The 26816-nt window shown below is 40.5% G+C and overlaps 1 protein-coding gene across 1 annotated transcript in view; it reads right to left on the reverse strand.

The window, feature by feature from the left end:
- The window catches only part of UNC79 (unc-79 homolog (C. elegans)), a gene marked incomplete at both ends in the record, with an annotated part of 55409 nt that overhangs the window by 22675 nt on the left and 5918 nt on the right, over window positions 1-26816 (reverse strand). The window contains 19 exons of the mRNA XM_010157932.1: window positions 1-185; window positions 4174-4239; window positions 5292-5471; window positions 7113-7314; window positions 8225-8406; window positions 8747-8904; window positions 9939-10087; window positions 10172-10251; window positions 10664-10805; window positions 12196-12423; window positions 13024-13245; window positions 15946-16086; window positions 17337-17460; window positions 18352-18542; window positions 20460-20690; window positions 23037-23208; window positions 23536-23765; window positions 24797-24825; window positions 26075-26115. The exon at window positions 1-185 is cut by the window's left edge and continues 105 nt beyond it. Of these exons, the coding sequence (XP_010156234.1) occupies window positions 1-185; window positions 4174-4239; window positions 5292-5471; window positions 7113-7314; window positions 8225-8406; window positions 8747-8904; window positions 9939-10087; window positions 10172-10251; window positions 10664-10805; window positions 12196-12423; window positions 13024-13245; window positions 15946-16086; window positions 17337-17460; window positions 18352-18542; window positions 20460-20690; window positions 23037-23208; window positions 23536-23765; window positions 24797-24825; window positions 26075-26115 (2953 nt within the window). The remainder of the gene's footprint in view (window positions 186-4173; window positions 4240-5291; window positions 5472-7112; window positions 7315-8224; window positions 8407-8746; window positions 8905-9938; window positions 10088-10171; window positions 10252-10663; window positions 10806-12195; window positions 12424-13023; window positions 13246-15945; window positions 16087-17336; window positions 17461-18351; window positions 18543-20459; window positions 20691-23036; window positions 23209-23535; window positions 23766-24796; window positions 24826-26074; window positions 26116-26816) is intronic.

Raw genomic sequence — 26816 nt, forward strand, 5'->3', positions numbered from 1 at the left:
GTACAGATGGCGCTTGACTGTGTTGAAAGCTTTAGCGCTGCTGATGTCAGACTCAGCGCTGCTCTCATCCTTCGCCATGAACTTCATGAGCACAGTAATGAGCTGGTGGACGGTCTGGTGATCAATCCCAGCATCCTCTGGCAGGAGGTCTTTTATTGTATTATCATTCTCTGGGGAGGGTTGTCCTATCGGCACAAGAGAGACACTGGTATCAGAGACTGGGTAAGACTGCGAACAGGCAACAGAATACACCACAATTTTATTTTTTTTTTTCAGGAGTTCATTGCTCTATTTCTGACCAAATACATATGGTGAAGTCACAGGAAATAGGCATGCATTCCTGAGGGAACTGTTCTGTGTAACAAACTGTGTACCAAACTCCTGTTCCTCAACTTTCCCATGTTTAACCGAGCTGCGTATCTTCCCATCCCAGTGCACTGCTGCCAAACTGAGTGTTATTATTCCTTCACATCCATGCATTAATGGACAATCAAATCCCACTGCCACCCAAACCTTATTTGGTCCAGTTTACACTCTAATCCTCGGCAAAAGTTAGTGGATATTAGTATTTGCCCGTGGAGGATGTACAAAACAGCAAAGGTGGGAGACGCAGAAAATTCTACAAAATAAGGATTAAACAAAGAATGAAGATTTCCCCTTTTAGCTTTGAGTCTATATTTCCCCTCAAATAACTTGGACAAAAATGTTGGCACTATAATTTACTAGGTTTTGGGGCACTATGTATTGCATCAAAACTTTGACTTTTTTACAGGGAAGAAGCCTAAGACTTGATTTTATAAACACTGAATGAATATTTTGCATGGGAATATGACCACGTGAAAGACAGGAGGCTACTTACAAAGCACAAGGAAGCTTGGGTGCTGGCTATCCCTATCCAAGCAAAACAGACACACTGCAAATAATGTTGCCAACTAGGCAAGTATTTTCATTTGCATACTTCAGTATTTTTTTAAAATACAGTATTTCCAGTTACTTTTAAGACCATTCATCATTAGTAGAATTCTCTAGTAATTGCCTCTGGAGTTACCCTCTTCCATCTCACCCTATTTGCAAAGCCTTTTTTAGTGTTTAGCAGTTTCTAGAGATCTACACTGTACTATCACTAGGAACTGAACTCATAAAAAGCAGCAGCTATTTCACACATCAGTGTATCAGATTCTCTCTATTAAATAATCCTGAATAAATGCATGGCTAAAGCATATGCCAAAGGATATTATTCCAACATGTCCTACGTCAAAACAGTAATTTAAATTACATGTTTCTGTATAAATAAAATGCATTATATATGCCTTCCATGCAAAATAAATCAAAATTATTTTCACTAGGACAATCAACAAAGGGAACAGAAAATATTTTGACAGCGTCAAAAGGTGGTGACACTTGAAAATTAAGTTTTTATTATACCATTAATTTTAGTTTGTTCATTAAGCACTGTAACTGTTAACAATTAAAATTAATTATTACTAAAATATATTCTGATGTGTTTTCTGATCCACAGTTAAAAATCTAACTGTGAATAATTGAGATAAAGTAAGCTGGTATGAAGCAGATTTATAAAATGATCTACTTGTTTTCATTTCAAGGATAAATTCTTTATACTACTGGAAATAGACCTTACTTTTGCAAGAAGAGTTTAAGTTGAAGTTTGCAGGACAGACCTTATAGGCAAGATTTGCTGAAAGTATAATCTTAAAGTTGCTCCTGCATGTCTGTGCTGGGGTTACTAGCCATCCACTTAGTCCATCAGTTACATGTCTTAGGATTTATGTAAATTCATAGCTATATATTGATAGCACATACTAAAAATTATTTTTAATTCTAATTTACCCATATTCTCAGTGTAATCCGCTATTCTGACAAGGTATTCATTTGCTGGTACGACTGCATCTGCCTTAGATTCTTCACCAACAAAACTGCAGCGTCTGTCAGTTTTAAATAATTTTAAATATTTTACATTTTATTGGTGGGTGAGCAAATGGTTTTGTTTGATTGGGTGATTTGCTGAGCAAAAATTTATATAGAAAATAAGTTTAGCTTTGTGGACATCAACTGAGAAATAATCTTTCTACATATTATAGCCCAGTTAAAATTTTCCATTAAATTGTATCAGAGACACCATTTTCATAAAGATGATATTGGACTGTTTTCTTCAGCCCTACTTATTGTTATCTCTCTTACATGTTGTGAGATTTTCCATAAAAAAAAGTAGATAAGATGGAATGAGTCAAAGGATCGTGCAGCTCTAAATAAATCCTGGTTCTCCAAATAGAACTCAATGAGTAATTAATCTGTAAAGATTAACCTACTTCACTTTCACTTCCTGAGCAAGATAATTTAGAAGCTCAGTGATAAAACGCTCAGTTCTGCCATGAGTTTGTAATACTAGCACCAGTGCTGCAGCCACATTCCTCAATTCACTCTGGCCTTATACCCACAGATTCATCACTTTATTCATGTGTTCCTCATATCAGACCCCTTTACTTTCAAATTACTTTAAGGTATATCACGATATAACATGAATCAACAGACCACAATTATATCATGCTTCATCCCAATGGTGATCCCTGTGCCTGTCAATGAAACTCCCTAGGTGACTGTGCAGGGCGTTGTAGGGGACAGATGAACAAATATATGATCCTGGTGTTTAATCGACAGAGAACGCACACTGAATTCATCTTACATTTGAACTGTGCAAGGATTACAGTTTTAGACCTAGGAAGAATGGATGAGCACAAGGACTGGTTCATTCGAATGGTATGTATAAAATAAGTGTTTTTCTACAGCAGATGTACAGCCTGGATTTAGGAGTCAGTTCCTTAAACGAATCAGATATTCTCAGTACTGTCAAGGCAAAGGGTTAGAAACTGTGACTCAAACCATAAAAATCTATTTTACAAAAAATTAAGTTTTTAGAAAGAACTAAATGCTGGGCAGGAGGAGAGGGACAGTCATTTGACTCCTAGTTTCCAAAGCATCTGTGTTAATTTTGAATCATATTATCAGACTTCTCTTCCTATCAGTGGTTACCAGCTACTTTTCTATACACTTTTAGTGCAACCTGAATTTGCAGCTTTGGTGATTAACTACCTGAGACTGGAAAGTGAAGCTTTGAAATACTGAAATACACCTAGTCAGATCACAGTGGCTAACAATGCCTTCTGTGAGACTGACACTTCTTATATGACAAGTTTCTCTAAGCCCAGCACAGAGCAGGTGAATGGTGCCATGAACTGGAGAACAATCATTCACTGACACATCTGTTCATCATACCATTATTCCACTTGTTTCTTCTGTGAGCCTGTGACAAGCTACACATTTGTTGTGTAAGGAACTAGTTGGTTTCCAGCTGTCACTGGGCTAGTATCAGAGGGCTATATATTGCTAATGCAGAAGCTCTCCTAGTCCATTTCACAGCTCAGTCAGTGCCCATGCTGGCAAGGTATTTTCTTTTCAGCTGACCACCCAGTAAGATAATCTGTTCTAATTCTGAATTCGTGTCTGTCGGAAATACTGCAAGTCTTAAAGAAGGAATATGAAAAGATCTGAATCTGAGACTTTTTCACTTTCAAATGGTCAGTCTACACAGGCCTCGGCGCAAGAACTGTCAGTAGTCACAATCATTTAGAGATTACTTGGACAATGCTTAGCTAGCTATTCTGCAAATGACTGACAGAGGGTGACATCTTCACAAAATGTCAGTAAATATAAGGGTCTTCAGATGTTTAAAAGCATACAGAGGAGACAAGTGTAATTTAAAGTATTGACAATCAAAAGCATTCTGTCTGCTGCCTCTAAAAGTTGAAGGTCAAAGATCAGGCTGAACACAGGAGACCCATGGGACCAGGCTACTAAAGATCTACTTTTTCCTGTGGGCAATGAAACGCAGGAGGGTGAGGCACTGCCAGCAGAGCTGACTGCCTCTGAATAACCTCTTCCCAGCCCTGAAGTACTATGTACATCTGGGGTCAGTTTTCAGTATAGATCTACACCAAAACTTCCATTTACACCTTTTGGAACCATGCTGAGATGAGATTCACTGTGCTTTTTAGGCAACTTCCATCTTGCGTAGGTTTATCTCCTCAGTCAGCAGGGAAGCCAGCAATACTGCCTTCCTTTTCCTGTTCCACCAAACACCCTCCTTGTCAAACCCACCTGGTGTTTGCTCTGGTGTTCCTCCAAGTGCTGGAGCAGACTGCTCATGTCTGGTCAAGCTCACAGCTTAAACAAACAAAACAGAAAAAAAAACAAAACCAAGAGCAACTCTGTTTAAAAAGGCAGTAGTGACATCTTATACCTCAGCATATATCCAGTGCTAGCACACCTAAGTTCATTTACTCATGCACTGCTGTCAGGCAGTGAGTGTAACCGTTTGAAACATGCCACTTCTCTGCCCTACACATCTTGTGAGCCATGTTCTATAACTCTAGTTTTCCCCATTGTTTGGTTTTGCTGGTACCAGAGTCACCATACAGGAGCCCTTACGCAGGATCAAAAATGGGTCAAGAAGTATTACCTAAGAGTCCCAAAATACGGTGGTGTTTGTTTTGGAGAAAAGAGATTACCTTTTAACTTAACAGTTCACCAGCACCCAGTTTGAACATTTTATTGTTTTTTTTTTTTACATGGGTTGGAGCAATATGAAAGGTCCAATTTAAATATAAAGACCAATCTGTGTTTGTAAAATTCTTTAAGTGAGAGTGGGTGAGCTTGATTTCTGCTTGGAAAGGTATCTGTACAGCGCTCCATACAGGCCTATGGATTTCCAGCACTTAGGCCCTCCTATACAAGCGGGCAGGAAGAATGGGTTGCATGGACATTTTCTTAACAAAGGAATCCTGAAGATATCCAAAAGCTCATTTGAGACATTGACTTGTTTTTAAGATGTCTAGCATATGCTGCATACACTGATTAATAACTACAATTAAGAAATAAATTAGTAACAGAGTAATTTTTCTGTAAACACTGTATCTATTTTAGACAAAACTACTGTGTATTAGCCACAAATAAGAATTAAGATCTATCCACAAACCAGTCTTGGAGCATTTACTCTGGCATTTTAAACAAACACACCATAGACATGATGTTTGTCTATGTTCTTTGTCAAACTCACTAATTTGTCATCATCTGAATAAAGCCCAAATCAGTCAGAAACCTAAATTTGCTATTCCGATTGGATAAATATTGACAATTCCAGTGTGTACCCAGCAATAGGATACGATCCTAAGGGAGAAGATACAGGCGTGTCACAAAAACATAAACAGATACTCAACGAATTTTGGTGGTTAAGGTTTCTGGAAGGGAGAGCGCTCTCTTTGACTCCACTGGCCCCTTCACACTGTCCCTCAGGGAACGCACACTCTTCTGACGATTACGTGCGAAACGAGCCCTCTTGATCTTCCACATTGCTGCATCACTGAGGTTGGCGACATTTGTCCGGACAGCAGTGATAGCTTTGCAAATGCAATTGACCAAGTTAGGATTCATTCCACAGCATGGCGAGGCCCTAATGCTGCCAAGTGCCAAATGCACCTGGGCCCCAGGTCCCACTCAAGGCAAGAAGGCTCAGTATGGGCTCAAGGGGTCCATCTGCAAGGTACTCATTTGCATGCTCTCATTCTGAAATCCATAAAACCCCAGATGGCATAACTATGTTAAAAAAATTACGCTGTTGCTTCTTTCTTTGGAGATTGGACAAAAACAGGTTCCTGAACCCAAAATCTAAATTGCAGGCTAAGGGAATATAAGGTGCCCTCTATTTAAAATGGTAGAAATCTCATTAATATAGAACACATTTAGTGCACTTATACCCAAATGTGGCCTCTAGTTTTGCCTCACTGACCTCCTGTCCTGCCTACACCTATCACTCTGGATTTGAACACTGCCTCCAAAAAAACCTGAGCGTGATTATGCGTTTACAGTGGTGTTACCAGCAGTATCACTGCATGTCTTCATGGGGTCACCAGTACTTCTCTATACTCATGTCTATAGTGCATTCAAACCCTTTGAGTTTAATTATGTGATTGACTAAAGCTGGTGAGCCCATCCTTTGCACCACTGACGTCTTTGAAAAGGCAGAGAAAGGTTAAAAAGAAACTTGAAAAATATCTTCTGCATATTTTAAATTTTAAATCACTCTCCCAAATATTTGTATTTAAAGATCCTATATTTGCAGCCAGAGGTGCTAGAAACCAGTGCCGAGACTCCCTCCTCAGGCCACAGCAGCAGTTCTCAGCTTTGGGCCAAGCTACTCACATATGGGTAAGAAAATACGTTTGCAGTTCCATCCATCTCCTGTATGGATGCAGCTGCAGCACTTGGGCTTTTTTAGGCATTGGGCTCCATTCAAGTGTAGGAGGAGGCATTAGGCTGCTGAGGGAGCACACACTGTCCAAACAGCTGTTCCCTCCTCCTCCAAGCAAATCAGAAGGAAATAGATCTGCCTCGTGGGCCACTGCTTGGGTAAGGACGTTTTCAGTTACTCGGCACATTAAACAGTCATGCACAAACTATTTTTTGGCCCCTCCTAGTGAATGGAAGGAGACATGGTGTCTCATCAAGAAACCAAATATAAACAGGACAAACATTTACAAACATTTGTCACTGCAGGAAGAGTTAACTGAGCACAGGCTCTGAGAGTCTGTGCACCTCCTGTGCTGTGCCCCATACATTTGTTTGTTTTTCAAGGGTCATAGAGCTCTTAGGGCTGTCTTTGTACAGAGCACTGCAGAACAGGGTCAGGCATGACCTAGGCCTTTGAGAATAGCCATGTTGATGGCATGAGAACCTCTACAAAACACAAGTGGGTTAATGCAGGTCGCAGCTGATCACAGAACGAGGCCGCATTTCAACCAAGGCTGGCAATCACATCTTAGTGAGAGTGAAACACGATGCCAAAAGGTGCAACAGAATATAGCCTAACCTGTATTTGTGGCATCAAAAAATGCTCTGTTTGAATTCGCTTTTGGCCTCAAAGATTACTTAATTTCAGAGAATTTATATAGGCGAGTCCTACGTCTGTCTCAGACCCTTGCAGGCAGCTGAAATTCCAGAAGCTGATAAAAGGTGACTGGATTTATTTGGACTCTGCTTACTTGTTGGGAAAGGGAATTCTTTGTTGCAATCCAGATGAAGCTGTGCTTCCAGAGACAGGGTCTCAAAGCGATTCACAAAGAACTCCCAGCTCAAAGCTGGAATATCCGCTTTTAGAAAATGAAGTAGCAAAAGCTTACTAAGAATTGTGGGCCTGTCCTTGACAACTGTGTCAAACTGGAAATCAAGGCAGAGGCAGAGACCCTACACAGGAAGGAAATAAAAACAAAGAAATCAACACAGAACCGAGATGAGAAAACTTTATGCACTTTTTAAAGCAAAGGGAGATCACAGCTCCCAACTTTTCCTGTTAATTAGTGCAAGATAAAGGGTTAGCTCCTTTTGCCTACCAAGTCCTTCGAATCATAAATAATGCTACTGATATCAAGGTAAAATTAAGGTAAGTAAAGACATAAATGAACATCACATTTAGAATGTAGAATTTGCCAAGATTTGAGGAATACAAAGATATAGGCAAAGTTCTGTCCTGCTGTACATTTGGCACACAATATCACAGTATTCTCTTCTCCAGAGAATCAAAACTGAATCACGTATCATGATTTTCTTGGTTTTAATTCTTGCTTCTATATGTAGGATCTGATCCACTTTCATATCTGCTTAGTTCTAATCATGAGAATTCTGATTGGCAGGGTCTCTCACATGCTTAAAATTACATGCCTAACTAAATGTTGAAAAGATCAAGACCACGTTTGATTTTTCTTGAATATATTTCTCACTGTCAGCTCAGCAGGGTGGCATAAGACTTACAATTTATTTTCTTTAATGAAAAATGTCAATACATTTTAAAATAATAAACATTTACAGCCTTCTACAATAGCAGTTCAAATGCAATTGCAATACAGTCATCAAAGTTTTTACGGTTGGACTCAAATGATCTTAAAGGTCTTTTCCAACCTAAGTGATTGTATGACTGTATGATTCTAAGCTGGGGCTAAGGCAGCATCATTTTCCTTGACTATTTTGTGCACATCAAAACCAGTAGGGCTTGCCTAAAGAGATATTAGCAGTGACCTGTACACCTGAACAGCTTTGAACTCTGGATGAAAACACAGATTCCTGTTTGAATGTATTTTTCCCTATAGAAGGAACTTACCTGTAAAGCTGGCCTCTTTATGGTGTCAAGTAATAGCCCAGCTCTTGTGGCTACTGCTGGGTTGACATCTTCCACAGCAGTCAGGAAACAGCAGAATGCATGAGCCAAAGAGTACTTCAGGAGATGGTTTTTTGTCACAGACTGAATATCCAAGAATCTGCACAACACAGCCACCTTCTCCACTGTAGCAGCCATGCCCCCAGACAAAGAAAACAGGCGTATTAATTTAGACAATGGCTTCTTTATGTCCTGATTAATATACCTCTCCGAGAAATACGCACATCTGAGAAAGTAACAACAGATAGCCAGCAAGTGTTGATTTTACATTGATCATCCAAAATGTTTCACGTTCTCCTCTATTTTACTTAATTTTTGTACCATAGTTTTGCACCAGATTATCTCCAAAACTCTCCAAAGCAGCAAAAAGATAATCTATTACAAGTCTCCTCAGTTACAACAGAGAAAGCTCTATCTCTTCAGTGAAGCAACAAAGAGCAAATAGTGTACATGTCTCAGGCCTACCTGCTTCAAATCTCATCTTCCAATCTTTGCTGTTGAAATTACTGTTTATGATTGTCCAGAAAATGTCAGCTCCATGGGGAAGTGAAAGTGCATGAAGAAGAAGTGGGACTGCCAGGGAAGAAAGCTGAGAGAACTCAGACTTCACAACTCCCCATAAGCTGAAAAGACCAAAAAGACCAAACCTGCTTATAAAAACACTCCATTGTGTTGGAGGGAATGCACTTCTCATTGAAAATCTCTGAGCCATCCTGGGCATTTATGTGAATACTACAGAGCTGCTGGTAGGAGAGCATTGCTACTTGCAAATCTTCAACTACAGCAGTTTTACTTGAAAATCCAGGTTCAAATACTCCTTACATTGAAACACTCCAGATTTGACAAGAATTTACCTAATTCAAGGCATGACTGCCATAGAATGCAATCTATGCTGAGTTAGCAATTTCAGCATGACCAGCACATAAACCACATGAACTGTCTTGGCACCACAAATCATGTGCATCCATGGACTACTAAGATGTTGGCTGTTCACAGTTTGCTGGTATTTAGATTCAGGACTCTTTCTCTAGTCTGCTGAAACCCTACAGTCTCTGAAGGTGCTCAGTGCAATTGATACAGAACAGCCATAAGCATTGATGAACACACACTACTTCAGAACATCATACGCTGATGTTTATTTGTGAATTTTCTGAAAAAGTCCCTTTCTGCAAAGGGACTTTTCTCCATCTTAAAATGCACAGATTTCAACCCAATTCACTCAATTATAAATGAAAAAATCATCCTTTACCTCCTAATAATAAGGTGCAATACTCTTGTTCTCTCAGTTTTAATGCTAAAGCCAAATAAACTGTCTGTCTGCCTCTACATCATCCTTTATCTTATTTTGTAGAGTCAGAGAAGATACCTCAGTCTCAGACAATGCTGTTATTCAACAGGAAAAACTCTGTCTCAATGCAAAACAAGTGGTGCATGACAGAGCAGCCATGATGGACAATGCAGGGCACCTTGGTTTCATTTGCAACTTCTTATTTAGCCTGTGCCATGTGCCCTTATACAGTTAGTTAACCTCTCCACACTTCCCTACTACCCTTTATTAATTATCCATACTAAACCTGCAAATTCTTTGATGAAAACAATGAACATACAGTTGGAGAACCAAGGAACTGTGAAGACAAAATGCACGATAAAAACCTACCTTGCAATCAGCATGTGGTCTTGAATATAGGCAAGAAATTGTGGATGGTCCTTTCTTGCTATATACAGGCATTCCCCATGAAGGCACAGGATTTTCAGACAGTTCAGCATGTTAAAAAGAATATCTGGTTCTTCAAATCTTGACATTTCCTGTGTAAGCAAATGCATTACCCTCAACACAATAACACTGCTTAACCAAAAATTCAAATTAAAGTAACAAGTACTCAATGTTACCTGCAGTATAGTGTATATGAGCTTCAAGGTAACTGGAAGTTGCTGATAACAAAACTTTCTTTCTGTGTCATTCTTTATTGCTGTTAAAAATGTAAGTTACATAAAATGTTGTTAAAGTTCTCTCATCTGTGGATTCAAAATGATACTAGAGAATGTCAAAGCAATGAGAGAGAAATTAATTCCAGTCACTGTTACCCTGCAGTCAGTAAAGTTAACAACAGCATGGAATTTGGCATGTAATGGTTTTGCTACTTTATATGTTCAAAAAAATAAGATTTCTTCTAACACTTTTTTGAGAGACAGTCACACTTGCTGTCAACATAAACACAGCCTTCCTATTTAATTAATATGTTAAAATAATTAAATGCACAAGAAAAATGTAACTGCATTGTTGGACTTGAAAGACTGCTTCAGAATTTTGCATTGTATATGAGCAGAAGCGTTTCATTTAAAGCTTTATTGAAATACTCAACCTTCTCACCCTCCACCTACCAGCATTTTCTGTAGCCTCTGTGTGATTTCCTGGGTTTTCTCCATGTTTTGGTGCCGATTTGTCTTCCTCTTCTCCTTCAGTTCCTATAATAAACTCAGGTCTAGTATACAGAAGACTATCCTCGAGGTTATCTGTGGGCTCCTTTAAGAATATAATAAATTAAATTCATTTCTTGATGTTATCTAAATACATGAGGCCATATCCTACTGTTTACATTTGGTGTGATAAGTTGTGCTCACATGAGGCAGACACTGTCTAGTTCCAGGTACACTTGTACATATCTAAAACTCTGCATCAGCAAATACATTCCCACAAGAAGACTATGCTTCAAACGTGGATTTAAGTAATACCACTTAACAAAAACTGTATATTCATACTGGAGCTGAGGTGGATCCAATCACAGGGCCCTGGTTTCACCAAACTTGTGAACTTTCACCTTGACTCATAGGAGCAGCAGACAAGAGCAGGGCATGTGTCCTCCACTACTGCAGAGTTACAGGCTTAGAGGCCGGAGCTATCTCAATCACTTACATTGGAAAAAGGAACAGGCTGGAGTTACCTCTGCCCATGGCCAGAAGCTCAGCATTACAGGTTGCCTTTGTGACCTTCATGTTCTAAAACACCAGGTGGATCCTAGAAATGGTATTGAGCCCCAGCACTCAAAAGACTTCACCATGTGCTATTTTTTGGTTGAGGTAAGAATCTGAACTAAAGGGCATGAGGTGATGTTTCTAGCACAAGTTACTGAATACCACATGCACAATACCTACTATTACCATACACATCAAAATGGAATTCCTAAACTTTCACACATCAAGCATCACTATGCCCACCACCAAAAAAAAATTACTAATAAACATTCTGATGCTCCCATGTCACAGCGAGCGAGCACTCAAAATAAGGGGAACCATGCTGTCTTCCAACCTACCAGATGGAACAGTTACGTGTAAGACATACAGCGCAAAATAAATTCATCATACCACAGGTAATGCTTCAATTCTTCTGCAAAGCAACATAGGACTTCAATGATGACTAAGAACTGGAGACCACGTATTTGTGTCTGATAAAGTTGGATACTCAACCTAAACTATATTCTGTTCTTCAACAGTGCTCAGCATTTTCAAAAATCAAGCACCAACTAAGGCTTGCTCACCTGACAATTGATTCACTCCAAATCATTAATAGTTTCAAAATATCCACTCCTAGCTTTTAAAAGAAGATGAAAAGAACCACATTTCACATTTTATTTAAGATACAGTATCATAGGAATGTCCTTCCAAAGTGAAACGGCACTTCAGTGCTGATGGGGGAAGAGTTTATAGTGGATGAATATTGTCATCTTCCCTGGGTTCTTTGAACCAATTCAAACCTTGGAAATTTCACAACTGAATGGCATTTTGCTTTAACCTCCCAAATCCTCCATGCCAAAAGGTCAGTGTAGTTTTGTTCCTTTGTGCACAACGTAATGAGAACAATAAAGAAGAAGAGTTTCAGCACACCAATAATATAGGCCCTTTCCTGCTCTACTTACCACAAGCCTGATTTCTTCTTTCGGAGCAAGCTGTTCCAGCAGCTCAAAACCCAGCTGGTAACACAGAATGCTGGACTGACACAGACAACAATCAACTGCTTTTTCATCTTTCTGACAGGTGTGAGAACCACCCCAGGGTGCTTGGAACACATTGTTTACAATGGATATTATATCTTTTGAAATGCTGTTCTCTAAGCCCAAAGTGACACCATCATCCTGGAGTTCCATCTGAAAGAGAGTGAAAAGAGTAAGGATGTATTACTTATTTAAAAGCCAGAGCATAACAATTCTGGCTATTCCTACATTTCTGCTAGTGTTAGATTACAGTACTGAGAAGAGTTTGAGATAAACTAGAACTCACAATTTTAAATTGCTACTGGTGTTGAGGCCCAAGCTTGAACAGCTAGAGTAAATAGACAATTTCAAGCACGGGATGCATGAATTGTACCTGGAGAGAGTTATCCAAAACACCTGGCCTTGGATTCACAATGTACAAATTTAACTATCCAAAAAATTATGCATCTAATCTAAGCCTATCAACAAGCCTCTCCTTCTAGTCTGTAGAAATGACCATATCTCCAAGGAGCAGTTCCTTTCACACCTACAGGCTAACATGAATGTGGAGGTATCTAACTTCTCTCATTGAACATGAACCTGTAACTCCTATACGAGTAAAGGCAGAAGAGAGCGGTAGAGGGATTTAAATATCTTATACTTCATGCCAGTCCCATAGCAGAAAGAGATTCAGTACAGGATTAAAAGGAGAGGCAACAGTGACTACAGAACTTCAGTGTCCCCTCCATCTGGGTGTTTTTCTTCTGTGAGTACCTGCTTCAAGATGAGATCAAACATTAGAATGAAGCAATTAAGATTCATTTCATCATCTTCGCAGTCAAAATCAATTGTCTTTCCACTGGGGTGTCCAAAGTTCTTGAAAGGGCTGTGAAAAGGACTACGTACTGGACTCCGAAATGGGCTCTGGAAGGGACTTGGGAAAGGACTCAGCATGTTGTGCTGAACTCGGCGCCCAGGGTCAGAAGCAATGCTTACCTGAGGACACAAAGAATCAACATGTCCAAGTGACTGTTACACATTTAAGCAATCTCATTCTATATGAAACGGCAGAAAATGGCAAGAACTTTGACAGCCTTACTATCGTCTTCTGTAGCTTTTTTCCAAAATCTACATGTGTCTGTATCGGGTTTGCACAAGGTTTTGGTAGCAGGGGAGCTACAGGGGTGGCTTCTGTGAGAAGCTGCTAGAAGCCTCCCCTGTCTGACAGGACCAATGCCAACCAGCTCCAAGATGGACCCGCTGTTGGCAAAGGCTGAGCCCACCATCACCAGTAGCACCTCTGGGATAACAGGTTTAAGAGGGAAAAAAGTTGCTGCACAACTGCAGCCAAAGAGGAGTCAGAATATGTGAAACAACCCTGCAAGACACCAAGGTGAGTGGAGGAGGGGGAGGAGATGCTTCAGGCACCAGAGCAGAGATTCCCCTGCAGCCTGTGGAAGATCCTCCACCAGAGCAAGGGGATGCCCTAAGGAGGCTGTGACCCCATGGGAAGCCCGTGCTGGAGCAGGTTCCTAAAGGACGGCACCCCATGGGAGGGACCCACGCCAGAGCAGTTTGTGAAGAACTGCAGCCCGTGGGAAGGTCTCACGTTGGAGAAGTTTGTGGAGGACTGTCTCCTGTGGGAGGATCCCACACTGGAGCAGGGGAAGACCTACCCTGGGGAGGAAGGAGCAGCAGAGATGACGTGTGATGAACTGACCACCACCCCCATTCTCCATCCCCCTGATCCACTTACAAGGAGAAGGTAGAGAAACTGGGAGCAAAGCTGAGCCCAGGAAGAAGGGAAGGGTGGGGGGAAACTATTTTAAGATTTGGTCACCACGGTGAGGCCAACTGTGCCCTGCAGCCATGGAGGGTCACGGGGGAGCAGAGACCCACCTGCAGCCCAGGGAGGACCCCACACCAGAGCAGGGGGATGTCCAAAGGGGGCTGTGACACTGTGGGAGGGACCCACACTGGAACAGTTCATGAAGAACTGCAGCCGGTGGGAAGGACTCACATTAGAGAAGTTTGTGAAGGACTGTCTCCCGTGGGGAGGATCCCACACTGGAGCAGGGGAAGAGTGTAAGGAGTCCTACCCTGGGGAGGAAGGAGCAGCAGAGATGATGTGTGATGAACTGACCACAACCCCCATTCCCCTGTGCCACTGGCAGGGAGGAAGTAGAGAAATGGGCAGTACAGGTAACCCTGAGAAGAAGGTAGGGATGGGGAGAAGGTGGTTTAAGAGATGGTTTTATTTCTTATTATCCTACTCTGATGTGATTGGTAATAAATTAAACTAATTTCCCCAAGTTGAGTCCGTTTTGCCTGTGACGGTAATTGGTGAGTGAACCCTCCCCGCCCTTGTCTTGACCCACCAGCTTTTAGGTACATTTTTTCACCCCCACCCAGGTGAGGAGGACAGTGACAGAGAGGCTTTGGTGGGTCCCTGGCTCCAGCCAGGGCCAACCCACCACAGTGTCCCTTAATGCCATTAAATGATAAAATATGATAGAAGTACAGGAGTCATTCTGCACAGATGTATACATTCCCTTCAGCTAAGTGGCTGACATCCATTATCTTATTCCTACTAAGGAGGAATTTTAACATCATAAACTAAACAGAAAATCGGTGCAGGCAGTGAAGTGGCCATCAGGTTACAGTGATCTGCTCCACGATCCAGGGACACGAACTTCAATGGTAGGAGGTTAATAAAGGAGCCTATCTCAAGAGAAAAGTGAAACTAAGGCTTGGATACAGGTAGCTGGAAATGAACTGGACACAGCGGCAACAAGATGTGCATGTCTGCACTGATTTATGTCCACACCACAGTGGACACCCTGAGAAGCTCTAAGTGTTGCTGGGAGATACATCATTAGATGACACATGAGGACTATTTTTAGGCCAGCTATGGTCTGAAAGATCAGACAGTAAGTTTGTCCATTTTTTTCTGCTTAGTTCAGAAGTGGTCATGGGCTAGGTGTTGGAGTGCTCTCTGCGGAGCTGCATCAGAAGACCAGCAGACCACAGGTAAGGAATCATCAACTGCATAGATGCTTTAGTTTCTTAAATCTAAAGATCTGACCTTTCCAGCACTCCTGTTCCTGCAGTCCTTGAAGCACTTAATCCAAGACCACTGGGAGATCAGTCACATCAGTCCAAGTACGTGTAGTGCCTACAGATTTGTACATGACTTCTTCCAGACCATAATTCTTGGACAGACAATTTTAGATCAGTTTAGAGCAGAAAAAAATGCAGGGAAACAGAATAAATTCTGCTCTGTCACCTTTCCAAAAGATGCCTAGGCCCACCAAATTTGTACTAGAATACAAAAGCTCGCTCTGTGTCACCAGTTGTCCATACCAACTTGCTGCTGACAGTTGTAAACAGAAGGTGCAGTGAATGAAAATGGTTGGAAAAGATACCAAGAACACTCTAAACGTATCCCAAACAAACCAGCTCACTAAAGGAAACACTGCTGGTTTTCTGCAGTTACTATTTGCATTATATTTAACGCTGACCATACAACAGAGTGGTAGTAACTGAGGAAGTCATGCCAATTTTCTTCCGTTTTCAAAATTTTTAGTGTTTCCAACCAAGTGCTGCCATATTGAATGACGAGTTTTTAATTCTTCACATGTATTCTATTAGGAAATCTGTTCTAAGCAAACAAATAAGCAGGTAAATAACAGTTACCCTCCGAGCTGCAAGGTTTCCCGCCAGTTCACTAACTCTCGACTTTCTTTGATTGGCTAACTCTTTTACAGAATTAACTCCATCCGAAAACATGCTGATTAGCAACTGAAGAGGAACAACAATGTCTAGTTCAGATAACACCTGAGGAAAGACAATACATAAAAAAGTGTGAGTTTCAAGTTTGATCAAAAATGCCAGCCACTTCATAAGCACTTTTATTATATGATCCTCAGTTCAGCAAGTTCCATGCATTTAATTTTGGGATTCAGTGAGGTGAGCTGCGAGCTTAGATTTCTGTTAGAATCAGGGCAAAACCAGAACTGGATAAAAACCAAAAAGGGTATTTTCAAAATTTTGTTGGCATCCACTTGGTGCGCCTTGAGATCAGTTTTCTGCACAAACACTCAGGGATGTGAGGTTGTTCTACAAAAGTATTTCTGTAATCCAAAAGTATTACCAATACTTAGATGAATAACTATTTACTATATTTATTATTACTTCAAACTGAATTCCTGTATTTATTCTAAGAATCCAGTCAGAATGCTTGCCTACATGTGTTAAGATAGTGTCAGGATGGTTATCTGCAAATCACTGAGGGAATGTTCATCATCTGTTTTGTCACCAACACTCAGACAAATATGAGCTCATTTGTACTTGTCATTAACTGTTATTAGGCCAAGAAAAACTCTAAAAAAAAAAGTCCTACTTTAGTTGAAAACCCTGCATACAGGAAAACTGCTACAGTCATCAGGTAAATTGGTCTTTGCAGAGGCTTAACCAAAATAACCCTCAGTAGAAAAAAGCAGTAATGAAGTATACAGGTATTATTCTGAGGTGCTGTGGAAACTTTTATACCCTTTTGAATCCACTGCCCCCGGCTGACCCGATTGTCCCTGTAGCTTTTGAATATGAACACTGGGTAAATGCCAGTTTTGTGGGCAAATATAGCACAAAAGGGCCAGAGCAGCAGAAAGCTTGATGAGTACAGAGCTAGTCTAATCCAGATCTTCATATGCAGGAACAACTACAGCTGCTTCTGGAGTCTGGAACTAATTTTGGCCTCTACAGACCAAATGCTGCGGAGACTGAAAATTACTGCTGGCAAAAAGTCAGACAGCTGAATGGCCCTGAAGACACAACTAACATTCAAAGGTAAAAGGAATTTCCAGACTTCTATTATATTGCCCATGATAGGCCAGTAACATAAAGCTTCCCGTGATCTGTCTATCAACCATCCTTACACTGGGGCTAAGCAAAGGGCAGAAAGTATCAGTGATCCTCGGAAAAGTGGTTTCTCCCTGCCCCACACACCACATCATGCTCTCTTTTTTTTTTTCCTTTTCGACAATCATAAACTGCTTCCGCATGACTTGTCAAGAGAGGACACTTACATGCAGCCAAAGCAATGCTTGCTCCTGCACAGAGGATGGATACCCTGTGAACCGACAGCTAATGAAGCCAAACATCTCCTCCATGGAGAAAGGGAGAGGGCAAAGTTCAATGTCAAACATTTTGCTGAAAAGCAGAAAACAAAACAGAGCATCACTGAGTAACCATGGCATACACTGTGTGAGATATAACAGAAAATTGGTAGAAAGGCAATCTCACTACCAGCACTGATGATGCTTCTGTATTCTTACTTGTATCCCCACCCACCACGGGAGTTGAGCTGATACCCCCTGTCCTGACAGCACACGGTCATCTCTGAATTTAGTGATGCACCTTAAGAATTTACACCACATCTCATATGATGCCCAGTTTCACTTGAAAGCAATATCTTTTTTAACATCCAATGTGAAAATTGGAAAAAAATCTCACCTCACCATTCCTCCACTATTCCATGTTTACACTAAAAAAGTTTACATCAATACCTACAAATAGAAACTTACAGTTTCAGAGCCTCTTCATCAGTTAAAAGGCAATGTGAAGTTTTATTGTCAAAGGCATACACCAGACATGAAATTATGACTGTGAGCGCCACCATTCTTATGCTGGTGTTTTCTTTGCTCAACAGGGAAAGATATTAGCTAAATCAATACAAATCATCACTCTTTCAGTGCCAGCTCTACTAATCCCCACCATTTCTCATCATCAGGTGGCCAGAAGCAGAAAGATGCTCCTTCTACCACACTGCAGGAAGCCACTGAAAATGTGCCTGGCTCACAGCAAAGAAGCATCCATATAGTTGGCTCTTGATACAGATTTGAGGCTATCAGGAACAATAAAAGGAAACTTTCCTAAAGCTTCAGTGCTTTAGTCTAAATATGTCAAAAAATTCAGAAGCATTCACTCACTACTGTGTATTGCACACAAGCATTTCTATTTGTTGTCACCACCTTATCATGCTAAAACCCTCAACAATCACCATATGCAATGATAGAACGGCTCCTACACACGTCTACATACCTCAACACTTCCCGGAACTCTTTCAGTTGATTATCAGGCACTTCCGTCCTTATAGCTTCCAACCACTCTGGCATGATACATTCCCACACTGGCTGGTTTATCACATTGTACGGAATCAAGCAAAGGATTCGATTCAGCCCTTCTTTTAATTGGGTGACAGCACTACACGATTTGTCCCAGTATCCACCAACCTGTGGGTATTTCCAGGAATCATACTGATGAACGGTATTTCTAGTCCCTGTAACTTGCCCAGCACCATAAATATGCTCAGTGTGTTGCAGCCAAGAAATCATGGGGGGTGATCATCAGCACCTTTCAGCCATGGGGGTTGCACTGGGTTTTTCTCTCTCATTTGACCCACAGTACACAAAAGCACTGTCCAAGATTTAGATGAAGTTTGCTCACTTCCTGGCCATGATGCAGCATAACCTCTCACTGTTTACAGCTCCCAGCAAGGGACAGATTTGTTAGGTCAATCTTGCACTTTCAGTTATTTGCTCTGGGCAACTTCTTACAGTGCTGAGTCTTTATTATGAAAAACTTGGTCTGTACCAGGTGTTCTTTTCTGGTTTGGGGTTTTTTTGAGGGAAAGTTCTGAGTAATGGAAGCCAAAAAATATACTTCTAAGTAAATAAGTAACTGACCTACAGAGAATAATTATTCTAACTGACCTCAGCTCACATCTGCTGTTCCTGACTAATGGCTGTAGAGATGCCTGCTGTTTTGGCAGAAACTACTGGTAATCTCAGCCAATAAACTATTTTTTCTCCATTCATCACAGCTAATTTCATGGCTGTTTGTCTTCATGTTCTAGTGAACTCTTGCAAACCTGGCAAGTTGTCAGTCTCGTCTTATGTACTGCAGTGGGGGTAGTAAAATTCAAGAAAAGGGGCTGGATCCAACACAAGAAAAAAATCTGTAACAGATTACAGCATGTGGTTCAGTCCTTTCTTTCTCCCCAAGAATCAAAGTTCTGAACTCTTTTCTTCAGTTCTAACATCCAATTCATACATTCACCCCTCAGATTTCCTCAGCTGCCCTGCAATCCTCCCACAGCCAGGTGTTACCTTCAGACCAAAGGTTCAGAGTAAGACATGAACACATTCTGGTCTGCACACGTACAGCAAATTCCACATATTAGGTCATGAAAAAACCATGGGTGCACACTTCATCCCTGATGATGTAATATATCGCATCAAGTCTTTATGTCCCTTCCTAGTCTAGCCACTTAATTTTAGGAAACAAATCCTAAACGTAGGAAACGACAGCATTTTACATAAGAGGGTCACAAAATTCAAGTCTTCTTACAAAAGCACATGTATAGCTGGAACTAATAAATGAGGAAAAAGTATTAAACCCCTCACAAATATAAAGTTCCTGTTTTCATGCTGATGTTTCATTTTCTACAGAGGAATATTCACATGCCTGACTGCCGCCTGTCTTCGCTATCCAGGATAAATGGTAAGATCTGCTTCATAAGTAACAGACAGAAAGAAAGACCCTTTCTAGAAGCAATTCCAGCCACAACCTCACTTTGGCCCCCCTGAATGACCTTCCAGGTAAGTTTTTTTTCTTTCCATCCGCAATAAGGCAAACCATGGCAGACTAGTCTCTTAACTGAGTTGCTTAAATTAAGTATCTGAAGCTACAGGGTATGAGTATGCCCAGAGTTCCTTTCAGTCACAGCTGTGGGATTTCATTAACCTGAATTCACAGCTGCAGAGATGAAGTACACGAAGAACAAAGAAACATTAGTAAAGCAGACTAGTAAAGACAGAATTCTATTTGGGAGCAGACAAATGATAATGTTTACTAAAGAAAAGCTTGTGTGCTTCAGCAGCATAATGGAAATGTGCAGCTATCAAAAATGTACAGTATCTTTCAATACCTATCATATTCTTCCAACCCACCTTCATATTACTGTAAATAATTCCCACTCTCTAACACAGTAAAACTAAAAATGCTATGAAGAGGAAAAAAAACCCTGAACTCCGCCACTCCCTCAACCAGATTTCTTTTGCCTTGACAGAGCTGGGGGACAAATGGTCTTTATACTTGACTTATATCTCTGTGGCAAATAAAGGAACCTTCAGATAAATTACTCTTACCCTGGCAAACTCCATTGGTTTAGGAAGGAGGCACATAACCATCACATCAAACCGAACATCACAAACAGTCTTCAACCACTTGGTAACAAACTGGGGTTTGAGCTTTTCAACCAGGCTACCAACTTCATCATCCATCATGTAAGCTGTAGAGTGAAACCACTGAAATACCATGCTAACCAGCCTCGCTAAGCTCTCTGTGGGCGTATTCTCACTGGGAGTGCAAAGGCTCACCTGTAAGAAAGAAACACAAATCAAGTTTCATTTCTAGAATTAAAGGTGGAAAACTGTTTGTCTACTACAATGTTTTGCATATTCTCAGAGATATGAGGATCAGATCACATAGAAGACAAATGAGCTGATGAGTTTTAAGTATAGTTTGCCATAGCACAATTGACAAAACATTTCCAAACTATAAAATAACAGTAACAGGGAAAAAAGAAAAAGCACTGAATTTTTTGTTTCTTAGTTTTACATTGAAAATACCAATAGAATGCTGTGACAAACTTCTCCTTTGACCTTCAAAATTGCTTTTCATTTCAGAAGGTAATATAATGTCTGGTAAAATACATTACACACATACACACAAATACAAAATGTACAAGAAAAAAAGACAAAACAAATGAAGAGTTTCAAAAAGTCTGAAAGATGATGTCTACTTAATACAGTAAGTGTTCTTTGCTTTGCAAAAAGATTCTGATTTTGATTCTTTGTCCTCATTTGGGTAGGAATATGAGTTTTCAGTCCTCAAAAATTGTCACATAATAATTAATATTTTTCTCCCCTTCTCCAAACTCTTTCTAAAGTGACATCTGCACTGTAAAACTGTCCCAATTACCTTAATTACCTGCTATTTGAGCTCTTGGTATCTTTTGGGGACAGGAGACAAGTTTCAAGTCAGGTTGCTGCACTGAATCCGAAGAATGAAAAATAACAGATGACAGGAGATTTAGGAAGCTCCTTTAAATACCTATCAGCTGTTTGTTGCTGCTTCCTAGTGAAAGCCTTACTCTCAGCACTTGGCAGCCTGAAGCCAGTGACTGCTGCCTTGCAGCAAGTAAACAAAGGAGAAACATTCATGTCATTTCTGAGGAAACAGCTGACAGCACTGCCTCCCAGAGAAATCAAGAATCCATCTTACAAGCGCTTTTCCTCCATGTTTTTTCTTGGGATGAGGCAGCTAACATAACCCTTGCCAATTCAAACTACAGTCTTCATTGTTCCACTTCATTGCAGGTTGAAGTTAAGGTGTTTGCTTCCTGGTGTTTCTCTCAGCTGAGTGTTAACTCAAAGGCAGAATTAACTGGCAGCCTTTTTAAAAGAAACTATTGATCTCTGTCCAGTTTCTAGATGAAAGGTATTCATTTTATAAAAGAAAACAGGAACCCACTATTTCTCACAATCTGTGCTATCATCTCTGCCAATACTCTCTACAGAGAGATTAAGAGATTTTATAAGAACAGAATGAAGTCAGTGAGCTCCCCCTCCTTGTCACAGAGAGACAGACTCTCAATGTCAAGCATGAGGCATGTAAGGTGTAAAAAAACCTCTTCTGTTCTCACTTCAATTCTACTTACAGAAACACAGGCCTTCAGTCTTTACAAAACATCACTTGAAACAGAATACATGAATATGGCACAATTAAAAAGAACAATAATAAAATGCTTTAAGTCTAAAGCAAAGTTAAACAACAAAACCCACAAGTCACCAGCAGAATATAAAGTATACTCATGTAGTCACTTGAATTGAAAGGGAAGTTTTGTTAGCATTATGGAATTCTAGACGTGCCACCCTGCTGTCCCTATCTTAGTTTAGATGACGGATGAGGGGTCCTACTATTCCCCACTTGTCACTGGGTTGTAACTGAGGAGGAAAGAGCCTAAGAGATCAAAGGGAATTGGAAAGAGCCTGAGAAGGAGAATTCTCCTTAAGAAGAATTGCAGAATCTAATCTATGAGGATCTATCAGGCTCCAGCATGGCCTGCTCATGAACTGGTCAGCAGCAGCCCTGCTATTTTGGAATAATCTCTGTGAGCTCCTGTGAGGGGTAAAACCAGCAGGGCTGCACTCTGCCACCCCACACCAGGTGAATTAGCTGGAGTACAATGACTGGGACTGACCCAGCTAGACCAGTCTGAAGGCAGGAAGGAAAAGCAGCCCACTGAGACTCCTCCAGCCTACTTAGAGGTAAGAGAGAAAGCTGAGCTTACAGAGAGTGATGTTGAAGGATGGAGGGTAAAAGATAGATCTTTAGGAGATTGCCTTTTAAGGTTAAAATAATGGCTCTTAACAGGGGACACTTGTGAGCAGAAGATGATGTCACATAGAAAGTCAATAAAAATCTGTGAGGGTGAACAATTCTGTTATACACTTTATACAGGACTCAGGAGGCAGTAAGCAGCTCCACCCAAACAAGATCTCAAATCTCCAACCTGATGGCCTCACAGAACTCCTTTTTGCTTACGAATCAGAAAAGTATCCAAGTAAAGCCAAGTGGAAAAAAAGACATAAAGTTGTGGCTTCAGAAAGAAAAGGAGAGAGAAGCAAGAGGAGTGAGAGAAGAGAGCAAGCATTTCTTACCAAGAACCAGATTCCAAACTGGCTCAGGAGGCGTTGGTCATGCTTGTCATCATCTTTATTATCAAAGTCTGTGTTGTCCAGGGAGTGATGGGAAGAGGAGAGTCCCATCTGCCTCCTGCGGTTGAGTTCATACTCCCTCTGCTCAGCATGAAACTCTGCTTCTTTCAGCAAGCTGTAAAACAAGCCTGTGGTCAGTGAATGCAGCTTCCCTGCACTGGATACAGGTATCTGATAACTAGAGGGTAAGGCATCTGATTCATCATTTTCCTGAGAACAGTAATAAAATAACATCAAATTCTAGGATCCAAGGCTGACTACTTCCATGAGGACAACACCTGCAGCTGATTGGTACTCTGCTAATGCAGCAGCAGGTCAGTGTCCCTGCTTTGAACTTATCCTGGTGAAACTAAAATCAACCTGCAACAAGACCTGTAGGCAATATTTACGTGAAAGCCCGATCCTGCTCTACATATCGATGCCTCATAAGCTGCCATATTACCTGATCACAGCTTCCACAGTACACACAAGCTCCTCTGCCCCACACTCCCGGGTATTGATAGGGGGTGGCGAGGTTTGATAAAGATGGGTTTCTGCAGCTGCCCCAACTTCACTGCTGTGATGATTCGAATGGCACCTTTTGCAGTAGCGCACTGGCCTGTTGCCATGGCGGCCACAGCAGCCCGCTGAGAAGCACGTGACAACAGCTCTTCTGACATGTGAACTACAGTTCTGGAAAACAACAAAGATTTTATCAGGCCACGAGTATCAGGAAATGGAACTGAAAACAGGAATGAGAGTCGTCACTGGGGAACTGGCCCTACTGTTGGTCATTTCCAAAATCACTATATACAAACACAACTTCACCAAGTGTCCCTGAACTTCCAGAAAGATGAGTTCAGGCCTAAATGCTGGGCCTGGACTTAAATGTCACGGTTGCTCTTCTTTTGAAGCAGACCAAACCAACATTTAAGTCATCAACCTCAACTTTCTGGCTTGGAACAATCTCTAAAATTGACAGTAAATCTCTTAACCCCTGCATATACTTCAGAATGTCTAAGTTACTTGTAGCAACAGGCAGATCCTTAGAAGCCTTATCAATGGTGCTGCATCTGTACATGATATAAAAGGATCTGCCTTATGATAGGTAACCATCCAAGCCTCTGAAATATGTGCTACCTTTATTTTTGCCACCTGCTAATCCAGCCCAACATAAAAGCTTTCTTTACCATATAAGATCTAGAATATGTTATACACTGTATCCCTTATTATTAACATGATATTAAAACACACTAGCTGGTACGTATTGCAAGCAGATTCTTTTTGTCAGCAAGCTTTTTAGATCCAAGCACTGACGACTTTCAGACCATATATTTTTTAAAATATAGTCTACAGTAAGATTCTTGTCCAATTTAAGATTAATCCAAGACTCCAAGGAAATGAGGAATAAACACTTAGATTTAAAATTAATCTCTTGCTCCATCCTCTTCATAAGCAGGGTTATAGAATAAAACTGAGCTCAGCTGCATAACTGAATTGCTTTTCTAACTGCCACTTCAACAAAAACCTACAACTCAACTCAAACATCAGCAGTTTTAACAAAAAGAAACCTTGCTGCTGAATCACCGCCAGCCACCAACAGATGCACTCATGGATAAAAGGTGAAAATTTGGAATGGTACAAAGAAGAATGCACCACACAGTAATGGAATGACACTACACACAACATCAAATCATGCCCCAACATAAATGACTGAATCTTACCTTCTTCTGACATATAGCAGAAATCTCAGCTGTAAGGGGAAGGCATACAAAACATCAACACAGAATGACGATCCTTCTGGTTTACTATGGCAGCCATGGGAAAAAGGACTTGCCACCACGAAGTCTGTGAGGCTAAACTGGTGTTTGCAGATATTATTGAAACCTCTAAGCCTGTTGGACTGCATGAGGTAGGACACTGTATACTTAGGCCTACCGGCTATAACGCCTCAGTGCGTCGTGCAGTGAGCTCTGCATCCCAGCCACCTTCTGCCTCTGCTTCTGCCTCACAGACCGACTTGTAAAAGCACACCTGTAGGCAGACTGCTGTGACATGCTGTAGGAGACATGGCTCAGATGTGCCTACTCTGCCTGTGACAGCTCGCGGGATGAAAGATTAGTGAATACGGACAAACAGTGTAAAAGCAGCCACTATGTCTGTGACCCATAACTCCATGGCGAAATGTTTGCGGATTCAACCTGTAAGCAGTAGCTACTCAGTCTGTTGCCCTGGCAAGACCTGATCCAGTAAATACAGGTGGATGAGTGAAAAGATGTACTTCCCTTAAGTAAATAAAACATTCTTAATCTAGATTAGATTCCAAACAAAAGGAAAGAGAAAAAAAATCTCCACTGCCTCACAATTCTCAGTGGCAGAGCAAAGAGAGAGGGAGTGTCTTTGTTCTGTCCTTGAAAGGGTTATTTTAGAGAATATCCGGCTGTCTTTGCAAACCCAGGAAATTCTGATTAGTCTGTCAACAAGCCTTGTCTGCATTGTAGGAGATAATAAAATATCAGTTTCTCTCAATGGCCAAAGAGCAACAATTAGATCAATGACTGGATCGTTGAAAAATATGTTATATCCTTTCCTGATATCCCTTTACAGCCTTCTGTTGACAGAATAGATTTTCAGAAGCTTTAAGACCTTTGAAATCAGGCCCAGGTTACGAGAAGTAACTCCCTTTTTTGGACATTGGTGTGGTACACAAATACTTTTTAAAAACTTGGTCCCCTGTGAATGCTTCAAGATTTGAAAATCTGTTCAATTTTCTGTTTCCTCACACATGAAGAGTTGCATACTATTTCAAACAGAGGATTAGTCAATTTTTCATAGTACTTTAAGGTCATTAAGCAGTGTTAAGTACAAGATACTTTAAAGTTCAAAAAAAATCCTTTAGAATAGAATGCAGCATTTCAGGTAATACAGTATGCAAAAGTATCAGTAAGCATAGGGCTGTACAATTATGATTAGTTTGCACCTTCCCTTAAACCACCTCTTACCTTGTGGCAGAAGAACATCAATCAGCCATTCACTGTGATCCCTATAAAAATAATAGATCTAATTAGCTTTCCATTTTTTTATTTATATACGCATTTATTTTTGCACAGAGGAAATTTAGGTTAATGTGGTAGAACTGACATTATTCTGAAGCTGCTTTTTTACAAATGTAGTTTCAGAAATTGCAGGCTGCTTTAGATACCGCTCTTTGTTGTGCCTGTCTGATTGCAAATTACCACTTTGCTGATGTTGGTCCAACATTTTCAAGGCTTTCAAAAAATACTTTTAAGGCATAAATTCATCAGATTAAAATAGTGTGTGCTCTGAAAGTCTACTGGCTAAGAAATGATAGTGAAGAATAACAGACTAACACAGAAAAAAAACTACCACTACCACTACCAGTACCATTTTCTGTGAGTCTCCTTAGAAGCTCTGCTTCTACCAAATTCAATTACTTTTTCATGAAGCTTTAAATCAACAATGACTTAAAAATCTAAGGTGCTGTAGTTTCTTTTCCTATAGTTGGTGTGATATAAAGATGTCTTAAACCAGGGACAAAAAAAAAGGTCCATGTAGCTTCTGAACTACCTGTAACCTTGTCCCTTTACACTAATTATTAGAACTCCACCTAAGTATGAGTCGATCTTGTAAAGTAATGCAAACCAAATTAGCAATTTTTAAAAAATTAAAATTTAAAAAAAAAAAAAAAAAAAATTTGAGTGAGGCTTATTCATCTCAGGCTAT

The sequence above is a fragment of the Eurypyga helias genome, unplaced genomic scaffold (genome assembly GCF_000690775.1).
Source record: "Eurypyga helias isolate BGI_N326 unplaced genomic scaffold, ASM69077v1 scaffold13678, whole genome shotgun sequence".
Classification (NCBI taxonomy): domain Eukaryota; kingdom Metazoa; phylum Chordata; class Aves; order Eurypygiformes; family Eurypygidae; genus Eurypyga; species Eurypyga helias.